The sequence below is a fragment of the Sesamum indicum genome, linkage group LG5 (genome assembly GCF_000512975.1).
Source record: "Sesamum indicum cultivar Zhongzhi No. 13 linkage group LG5, S_indicum_v1.0, whole genome shotgun sequence".
Lineage (NCBI taxonomy): Eukaryota > Viridiplantae > Streptophyta > Magnoliopsida > Lamiales > Pedaliaceae > Sesamum > Sesamum indicum.
This window is the reverse complement of record NC_026149.1, coordinates 12,187,512-12,198,485: the sequence shown is the minus strand read 5'-3', so window position 1 is coordinate 12,198,485 and position 10,974 is coordinate 12,187,512. Positions and strand designations below refer to the sequence as shown.

General features: G+C 35.8%; 1 protein-coding gene across 5 annotated transcripts in view; it reads right to left on the bottom strand.

Annotated features, from left to right (window-relative positions):
• Positions 1–10,732, bottom strand: part of LOC105162431 (protein MON2 homolog) — a 37,665-nt gene extending 26,933 nt beyond the window's left edge. The window contains exons 1-12 of one of the 5 annotated variants that reach the window (XM_020693916.1): positions 10,427–10,732; positions 10,068–10,253; positions 7,062–7,151; positions 3,535–3,608; positions 3,240–3,395; positions 2,904–3,027; positions 2,696–2,751; positions 2,331–2,385; positions 2,152–2,208; positions 1,926–2,027; positions 519–599; positions 371–423 (exon numbers count right to left, since the gene is read on the bottom strand). In XM_020693916.1, coding sequence (XP_020549575.1) covers positions 371–423; positions 519–599; positions 1,926–2,027; positions 2,152–2,208; positions 2,331–2,385; positions 2,696–2,751; positions 2,904–3,027; positions 3,240–3,395; positions 3,535–3,608; positions 7,062–7,151; positions 10,068–10,253; positions 10,427–10,534 — 1,142 coding nt within the window. In that variant the 5' untranslated portion in view covers positions 10,535–10,732. Of the gene's footprint in view, positions 1–370; positions 424–518; positions 600–1,925; positions 2,028–2,151; positions 2,209–2,330; positions 2,386–2,695; positions 2,752–2,903; positions 3,028–3,239; positions 3,396–3,534; positions 3,609–7,061; positions 7,152–10,067; positions 10,254–10,426 lie in introns of those variants that run through there. The other 4 variants (XM_011080436.2, XM_020693917.1, XM_011080437.2 and 1 more) reach the window with 4 other exon arrangements.

The following is a 10,974-nucleotide window of genomic DNA, read 5'->3' as shown; positions in this document are numbered from 1 at the left end:
ATTAAGAGGAAATGAGATAAGAAGAGAAATTGGGAATTGGAGAAATCATGTAGAGTGGATTTTGCTCTAAGAAGCTTGACGAAATCAACCTCAAGAAAAAACACTAACAGTATACCTACTTACTGTTCTTTTATATTAATTAACAGGGTTTCACTGACTGAAGTTCTCAATAACACCTCTTAACAAACCAGACTATCACTCCAAACTTGGTTATTGTGAACAAGTATATGCATTTTCTACATGGGTATTATTATAACTGCTGTTAAACCAACGTGAATAAGGAACATACTTTTTCTTCTTGACAATATCCTAGAACACATTTTTAAGTACAAGATAAAGATAAAAGCATTGACCAGATATTATTACTTACAGGTCAAAATTCTGAAAAAGAATACGCAAGGTGCGTGCTTCCACACAGAACCCCTGTCAAATGGCAAACCTCCAAAAATTAGCTTTAGAATGCAGTTACCGGAGAAGCAAAACTATTTGCTTTAAGTTGTTGGATTCGCTGGCATTACCCTCAAGATTTCAAGGACCAGAATCCGATGCCACAGTGGTAAATCCATAGCTATAACTCGCACTAGCATACTGAGAAACACCTATTTTATTCAAGAAAAATGTACTTATATTAGCAGATAAATAGTAAACAGGATAAGTTTGTCGAAATGAGCACATAGGTTAATATAATTTCTTTGTTGAGCTTGGAGATTTCTTTGTGGAAATCTTGGTCAGTAAGTACAGATCAACATCAACCAGATGATGGGCATGAAAGTGTTCATGTTTTAAGTGGTTGATGACAAACATCAAGTAGCCAAGATAGGTTAATGTGACTTAGTATTATTCAAGAAAATGGATCTTTTCTTTCCAACCACTTACTCTTCTGCTTGTCTATACATACAATGTTACAGATATATGCAGAAACATGCAAATCATCGGCTTAAGGTATGGGGATTCTGCAATTACCTCCCCATAGACATGCAACTCTTTCTCCTAGCAATTTCCACAACTCCTATTACCCTCCTCCTTTTGAATTGGTTCAAAGGTGTTGGTAGTCTAGAAAAATCACAAGTAAGCTCAATTCAAACGAGTACTCTGTCAAGGTTTCAGATAAAAAGCAGCATGGGCTTGTATTTTCATGTTTACAGACCAAGGGGCCAATCTGCAGATCCCCATACCTTATAAAAGGATTGTTTACATCTTGTCGCATTTTTATTCGACATGAAATATCCTAAATATTAGAATATATGTTGGAATTTCTGGTGTTTCCTTACAGCTGATAATACAAACAGTATTTTTCCAACTTCCATAACTCTAACATACCCTTGCTAAAAAGATAAAGCACTGATTTGTATCTCATCAGTGGTTATGGTGATCTGGTGTTAGTTTTCCAGCGCTGGTCCCAAGATTTGATGTCTTGCCTTTTGGGGGTATCAATTATGTTAGTATAGCTCCCACAGCACCACCTTGTCGCAGATGGCAAAATAAGGTGGTAGTAAAAATGAAGCTAATATTGACTCAAGGTAGACATACAGGAACAAGGCTACAACACTGTGAATAGGTGCCAATCTCTATTTGATAAGAGATGCTTTAGATAATAGATGATTCTATCCCCTTAATAAAGATGGATAGCACCACCAAAACAATATCAGGCAGGATCTTTGATTAATTCCATGTCCATGTGCTTCTCCCATATTCTATCTCTTCTTCGCCCATCTCCTCACCTTCTTCCTCTTCCATTTCTTTCACAATTCTTCTTCTTCTTCTCCCTCAGTATGCACAAACATATTCTTGGTCCAACCTTCTTCATTTGTTGATAATTCTATAGCATATAGGAGACTGGAAGTTCTTTGTGAATTTTCAATGCCAAATATTTGTTTTTGGAAAACCATGTAATCAAAGTTTTCTGAAAACAAGAAAGAATATACCTCAGATTCAGTAGTCAGGGATGAACTATAAAGTCTGATGATATGAGCTACAGATCGCAAAACCAGGCGGCGGAAATAAGGCTCTCCTAGTTCCCCTTCAATCTAATAGCAACAAATTTGGGAAAAGAAAAAATAAAGATATATGTATGAGGGGACCTTTCTAAGGACATAAAAATTGTTCATAACTATATGAATTGCAAATGCATTTTATTAACTAGAAAACGACCTCAGAGTTTGTACGAAGTGATGTCATGAGAAGTGAACATATTTGGTGGCGCAGAACCTGTAATTTTCAACTATCTATTAGACAAGAATAATTGGGATATGTAATTTTCAACAATCTATTAGACAAGGACAGTTACAATTGAAATTTAAAATGTCAGCCCAACAAAGTTTCACAAGTACCTGTTCGAAAGGAATCAAAGTCCTGAAGAGTACCACATAATTAGATAATACGAACCTGAAAATTTGCAATTAAGACAAGCTATTAATTATTTATACATTTGTCATGAGAAACAATTAAACATCCTTTAAGAAGTCATTTCTCCTAACATTAAGATTAGAATAACAACGAAAAGTTCATAGATGGGGTTAATCATGCATTTTAGATTATATAAGAAATTGAACCACTAGTTTTGTTAAAACTAGGCACAAAATAGAGTCTCCTGAAGGAAAGAGAGCAATTATTAGAAGTGGTAGAACTGATAGCACCTACTAAAACCTATATATGCATGTGTGTGCAAATAAACAATAATGATAAAACCCCTTACTCAAGTAAGTCAAGTGCAAATGACCGCTGAATGGAACCAACACGTAACCAAATAGCCTGGAAAAAGAGAAACAAACAAAAGTTACCACTGGATTTATTGCTGATGACATGCACTCTGAAGAAAACTGTGACACTTTTGGCTGACTCTAAACAACATCAATGATTAAAATTCAAAAAATGCTGTCTAATAATGTAAATCTAGCACATACAGATCCACCTGCAGCAAGAGTTGTCAAGTCCTCGAGTAAGCAAAGCCCAAGTTTCCCAGGTTTAGTAAGTGTCTCCCTCATTAATGATGGCTCTCCAGAAATAACTTCCAACTCCAGCAACCTACTGGTGCATGGTTCAATCAGTCTATAAGGAGACCTTGAACAATGTCATTCTAATCAAACATGCACATCTAAGAGAATATATCTCCATATCCAAAGAAGAATGCCAAAGTAAATCTGAAGAGCACATAGGGTGCTATAAAAGTATTAGTTGACAAGATAGACAGTATTTTTCTATGGTCATAAGTAAGAATATACTCAATGACTTTCACATACTCTAAGCGCTTTATGTTGCGACTAACATCACTAGTAACGGAATTGGTTCGAGAGACGTATCCTCCAGAACCAAATTTGCCAGCAGGCAGTGACTCTGCGCAAACCACATGATCAAATATCAACGCTACTGCTTGCCTGAATGTTGCTGCAGCCGTACTGGATAAGTTCCCAAAAACACAATAATAGACATTTCTCAGTGTACATGCATTAGCAAGTTTGTAGAATAAGAAACTGAAGAGTGCCCAAGGAAAAGAAAAGGCTACACATGCATAAATATGATGCCAAAGCTACTTACTTCCTCACACTGTCAGATGACCTATTGTTTTCAAGGAGTCGGAGACAGATACCGAGCGCATGAGCCATGTTCTCCTGCCAATAAAGTCAAGTCAAAACAATGCACTAAATCAGACATATCCATAAACCCATGCTAACTAGTTTCCCATTAAAACATAATGTCCATATTGACTAAACTGAATGAGCTATTTGTGTTCTCAACAAAAATAGGCTCTTTTAGAAGTAAAAGCTCATGACAAAGGAAAATAAATTTTTAAGCCCACCAAATTAATAGATCACTGTAATCTAACACGTCCATTATTGGACAACAAGAAAAGTCAGTTAATGCAAAAAAATAATAGCAAATTCAAAATACATCAAAGACAAGATGCAATACCCCATCAGTCAAGCCGAGTGACCGGAGTCTGCTCAAAACACACTCACCTTGGTATTATACAATATTTCCTCAAAGCTTGAACATGTTCAAGTCTTTTAGCACAAAAATCGGGCTTGGTTTAGAAACTAAAGCGAGTTCAAGCCAAGCTCAAGCATATTCAAAGTTGTTTTGTGTTTTCAGATTTTTAGTACAACCACTAATTAACAATGTAAAAAGAAAGAAAAATATGCTTGTGTATTTTATTGAATTACCCAACCTCTATATAGGATGGGGATTTTGAGATAACTAGAAATAAATCATCTACTTATCCAAAGAGATAGAAGAAGATATACACAAATAATGCTAACACAAATCTTAAAGCTCCCCGTCAAGCTGGAGCATGATATCAATCATGTCCAGCTTGTGAGACAAGCCCCTGAACAACTTTGCTCCTAAAGCTTTTGTAAAAAGATCTGCTCTCAGTACAAATTGTCTGATTCATAACCGCCTCATGGACAAAATAACAATCAACTTCAATGTGCTTCTTTCTCTCATGAAAACGGATTACAAGCAACGTGAATGGTTGTTTGATTGTCACAATATATAGGCACAAGGTCGTTATTTGAGAAACCCAACTCTCCCAACAAATTTTTAACCAAAAAATTTAACTAGTAGCGTGAGCCATCGCAGTCTACTCACTTCTGCACTCGATCTTTCTATGTAGTGTGTTTCTTGCTGCTCCAAGTTACAAGATCTCCCCCAACATAGATGCAATATCCAATATCCGGAACTAGATTTCATGTCATCTTCAGACCCAACATAGTCCGCATCCATGTCGTTCTAACAACAAGCCTTTACCAAGAGCCCCATTTATGTAATCCTAGAAGCAGTTTCCCAGTAAATAACTCGTGGTTATCCACAAACTGACTTACTCAACTTTACTAGAATCGTTTGTATTGGTCTTATCTTCCAAATAGTCACTATCATCTTTCCATAAGTAAATCCATAGGTGTGTCCACACGCTCAGTGCCAAGCAAACTAGCTTTGTGAAAGAGTTCACAAAGCATACTTCCTTTGGGACAGAGCTATCCCATTTTTGCTATGAGCAACTTCAATGCCCAAGAAGTATCTTGGTTGTCCCAAATCTTTAGTGACAAAGTGTGCTCGTTAGTATGCCTTGGTGTCTTCTATGCCTCCACTATCAGTCCCATTAATCACAATGTGGTAAACATACACTACTAGAATAACCATACCTGACTCTCTCAGTCGCTCTTTAGTACAAAAAGATGACCTGCATGGAGAAACTAAATTTTTCAAACCAAGCTTTACAACTTTGCTTAAGGCCATAAATTGCCTTCTTCAATTTGCACAAGAGGTAGCCTCCCACCCCCCTTTTCCTTTTCCTACAGAACTTGCTCTGGTACCATGTACAAAGGAAGAAAAATATGTTTGTGTATTTTATTAACTGCCTCATGGGAATTTTTTAGATAACTACAAATAAATCATCTACTTATCTCTAATAGATAGAAGAAGATATACACAAATCTCAACAAACATTCAACTATTATTTTTATAAATCTATATATGCATATTTTAGTTTATAAAAGTTTACAAGTTTCAAATATCCATACTTTTATTATACACTAATAAAAAGTATACTTATATATACCATTATTTAGTATAAAGTAAATTTGTGTATTACATGAAAGTATATATGAAATAAACACATTTTTTATGTGTGTAATTATGCATCATATAAATATATATACATACAATTGACAAAAGATATAAGTGCTATTAAAGGGACCGAGTCCACATAGAGCCAAGCTCCAAAATACCAACACCTGAGATCCATCTAGAGCCGTGATTGTAGCTTTAAAACTCGTCCCAAATGGGGCGAGTCTAGTTTCATTGCCATCCCTACCTCACACTCAGTTGCTTGAACTAACCCGAACCCATTGACACCCCTACCTCGTGCACTTGGTTGCATTTTAGTTCAAGCTTTGACCCTGTGCTCGGGCTCAGCCTTGTTTGACGTTGTACAAAGCATAATTTGATAAGAATCAAGTCGAGCTCGAAGCCTCAAGCCAGCTTGGGCTCATTGAAAATTCTAGCAATAGCATGGCTACCATGTCACACGAGGCAAATGAAAGAAGTAATATGTTTTTCAATACCTTATTTGTATAATTTTGTGTTTGCTAGGCATGCATTGTTAGTTTAGCTTATATAGCAAGACACAAGCAATAAACATGCATGCTTAAACACCATGCCAGCTTAGGTCCACCAAGCACCATACTATTGTACATTAATTCTTAATTAATCTTATTTTGTTACATAGATGTAAAACATCATAAGAATGACATGCAGTTTTCTCTGAACCCATGAATATATTTAATATTGCATTTCTAACCATGCCTTTGCCTATGGACTATTAAACAATATAAGGTTCCATATAATCCTTTGAATATGGAGTATCAAAAAACATAAGATTATAAAATCCAAACAAAAGTACTGTGAACTTAATTTGGAAGCAAGCACACATGTTTTCATCCAAAGTAACCCAAATTGTATAGTCTGGTAGCTATAGATGACTACTGGAACTTAATATTTCCCATCACCTATAGATGACTACTTTATTAGGAGTTACAAGAATAAAGGTGCATATGTGAAAAAATGATATCAAAGCAGTCCAAACTCCAAAGAGAAAAAGAGAACTAGCAATTAAGCATGGATTTCAGTCTTTTGCCAAAATATAACCTAATAATATAGTGTTACCATCTCATACTCCATACAAGAAAATGTTCAATATTTCTGGTTAACCTCTGTATCAAAGAATCAGTTTACTAGCATGTGTGGTACTTTTTTTCCATAAACATTAAATCAGGGACAAAACTTAATAATTGGCATATTGAAATACAAGAAGAGGCAATTTCTCTATGTCTCATAAGAAGGGATTCACAACCATATCAACCAAATTTAACACGGAAGTCCAATAACAATCTTAATAAATTTCATCCTAAACTTCCAGGTAAGAAATTTCTGCTAAAGATACTACATCAAGGTATTCCCATTATGGGCTGTGTCCACCAATATCATTCATAAGAATACATGGGATAGTTAAACTAACATGGAATATGTAAATCAATAACAAAGAATCATAGATTTAATATTACCTCATTATCAGGTCGTAGACGGGATTGAAATATTACGAGTATAGTTTGCAAGGTCTTGAGTTGAATGCTCTCATCTGCCATCTCACCATGCTGGAAAAGGAGAAAAGGGGGAAATGAGGGAATGTAAGATAGCAATATTTAGAAGCACACCGTCCATTTAAACGACAAGGAAAAACTAATAAAAAATGACTACTGAAAACATCCCGATGAAAGAACAAAAAAATGGTAAATGAACAAGAAAAATCTCTATTTTATTAGAACTAAAACAAGAACAATACTCAGTATTGGAAAACAATGCTGCACAATGGAGGGGTTCTCTCTTAGGCTAAAAACCTTGACCAGCATCTATATGATAATTTCGTTTTAAAATTTATCTACCATATCTCCATTGGTTGTCAGGGAGGGGAAATCAGAGCTGTCAAAGATCATATAATGAGGATAAAAATGGAAGAATTAGGATGAAATTAACTTATTTAATAGAGGCATCAAACAGAACCAGTTCAAAAGTTTGGATGAAAATTACCTTATTTAGTAGAGGCAACAACTATAAACAGTTCACATTTGATACACCATATAGCACGTCACAAGTACATATGCGTACATATTCCATTTGTAAATATTTTAGCATATTTGATTGGGTGGGGGCCAATTGAGGAGAGGAACTTAAAGACTCTGAAGATTATGAGGATAAAAACTGAAAGTTCACTTAAAAGTGATCTAGTCTAATTAACCAACAGTTATAAGCAGTTAGGATTCATAACACCAATTAGCTTCTTGCAAGCACATATGAATAGGAATATACAAAGAAATGTGCTTAACATGAGTAGACATTATGTTTTAGAAGTTATCTAGCATACTTGTTTAGGTGGGGGTAGGTTGGAAGGGTAACTCAAAGATCTAACAGATCTTGATGAGAATAGAAGTACCAATATCATGATGAAATGTTTTTATTTAATAGAGGCAACAGCTATAAACAATTCACATTTCGAAACACCATTTAGCATGTTCAAGCACATATGACAACGTATATATATCATGGAAATATGCTTTACATGTTCAAAAGATAGTGTTCAATCCAATACTTGTACCAAGCTTGCATCTATTGTGTCTTAACAGCATTTCCAAATTCTCCCAGCATATACAGTAAGATTCCCTGACGGGAAGAGGTAAGCTTGGACCACATTGTGTAGTAGCTAATAATGTTCAAAAGACAGTGTTCCACTCATAATAGTTATACGCATATATTACCCACTTCTCGAGCAGTAATTGTTCTATTTGGCTAAAACAAGAAAGAACCATAAATATTTTCTGTTACTAAAACCACAAACTTCATTGCCAACCCTCCCGCACGACAACACCACTGCCAAATACATATTTTCATGTAGAGTAAAAATGATTTTATGTTAAGATAAAGAAAGATTACAAGGAAGAACTAGAATAAATAACATAAAAAAAAAGAAAAAGGCTTGACAATCTCTGTAGAGGTCCACTAAAAGTATAATGTTTAACAAACCTAGTGCTTTGTGCCAACGAGTATCAACTTGTATGGCTTTTGTGAAAGAGCGACTATTAATTAAGTACTAATCTCCAAAATTATATGCATTTCCTTTTTGATTAAATATACTAAGTCACAGGGACACAGAAAAAAGAAAAGGAAAGAAACCAGATGAGTCCAATAATATCTTATCTATGTGCTTCCTCACATCCTCTAAACCACATAAAAAAGATAAGACTGTAGAACCTGATCATCTCTCCAGTAAATCAAAAGAAGCCCCTTTATGAAAGGACAACACAAAGATCAGCAAAACATAGTGGTGCATCATCTGTCAGATATCCTCTTATAGCTTACATTTGCTCCATTATCTATTCCATATACAATCCACCAGCAAAAAAATATTGTACACCTGAGACTTTGTTTCTGAAGGACTAGATAAGAGGCAGCTGAACATCAATGCTGTCATACTTGCTCTTGGTGTGGAGTTAGATTCTCTAGGGAACCTCAACAACTACTTCCCCGTTAAGGCAATATTTTCTAGCCAAACCCTATTACACGCACTCCCAAAGTCTACTTCAAAACTACAGCTTTCTATTTTTTGACTTTGGCAACATCTTACGTAGTGATAGCCCTTTGAGCATGGGAATGATGTTATCTAATATTTTCTGCAACCCCAACGATAGAATCATCTTTAAAATCTTACAAACAAAATTCTTTCCAGCTTATAGGATCAGAATCTTCACCCTTAATTTAATTATTCTTGCTAGTGATTGAAGTTGTAAAAGTAGAATCAACACTTTATGCTAGAACCCATCTGGAAAAAATTAGCAAGCATATCCACAAGGTTTTTCCGTAAAGCTACCCAATCAAGAAGGCTTGGAGATAATCTCCTGCTCATCCAAAGGCCTCTGTGACCACAAACATTGATCACTAGCAACTGAATAATAAAGAATAACTGATTTGCAAGTGCTAATCAGATAACAAGGAAACTTGCAGTATTATTAAACATAGGAAACAGTATAATTCCTTGAGTAACACAGTGATGTAAACTTCATTGCTAATTTCCGGCATCAGTATTAGCAACATTGAATCTAATGGCAAATATGCAATGAAATTGTCTATCTAGCTGACAATCAAAGTAACAGAAATTAGAGACCAAAAATGAGATAGATAAAGCACAGATTTGATGTGGGTGACAAAAGACTTAAAAAAACAGGGGAAACCTGAAATGTAATATAAAGGCTAGACAACAATAAGAAACTACAATAAGGGTCATTAAGGAACAGTGGGCCAAAAGCAATCCTGAGCTGCATCTAACTTCAACTTAGAGGTCAAAATTTTTCTCTCTTTGGGCATGGGGACGTGCTTTATATAAGCCACTAATAACGCCATGGTGCCTTCATGTTGACCAAAAAGCATCAGGTACAGCATATGGCACTTCAAGTAACATCGAGTTCCAAACATGTTTGGTATTCAAGTGTGCAGATAAGTGCATTTAACTTCTCACTTACTTCCTTGAGAGTGAAAAGGATTTCCTTCAAAGCAGAAGGGGCAATGGCATCGTGAGAAATGAGCTTTTGCAGACATGACAGACCAATCACACTTAGCTTAACATTTTTAACTTCACAAGCCATCAAAAATATCCTCAAAATATCCTCATTGTGGGCAATCTCATCCGGGCTGGCCATCGATCTCAGCTGAATTTTCAAATAAAGTTACTCGTCAGTTAAAATTATAAAGCTCGAACCCCAGTGTTCACTTTTGGGGTCAAACTTATCATGCCGCAGGCAGCACCCACTGATCATCAAAAGATTAGAAAAATGACGAAGCTAAAATCAATCGAAGACAACAACAAGAGAGAGAGATGGACCTTCAAGATTGCATGTTCAGCGGCGTCTTTGACGGAGGGATAACGGCGGCGAGCCTCCGCCGAAAGAGCCCTTAGATCAGACTCTAGAACCGTCATGAAGGCCGCCATCTCCAAATTGCTACCACAGCGAGTTCTTCGTCTTCTCTATTTCTACCCCCCCTTCGCAGTATGTATGGGATCCGCAGACCACCTTCAGTTTCTGTAACTTTGGGAGAAAGAGAGACTGAGACGACAGATCTGCATCTGCTGCTGTGCCCTGTTCGTTTGACAACAATGGAGAACACGTGCGCCCCACGTGAGACTACACACATTCATATACACAAATATTACAGATGTTTTTTATACCTCTACTACTCAATTACACATCTTCTATTAAATTTGTACATAAAAATTCATTCTTGCAATTTCATGTGTACAGTTTCCATTAAGGCTTCATTTATTTTGTAAGGTTGGATCCCATATTTCACATTATTCACACCAATATATTTGATGGGATTACCCTTATTACATGCTAAAAGAACAAAAAAGTCCCTTCATTAAGATAAAAT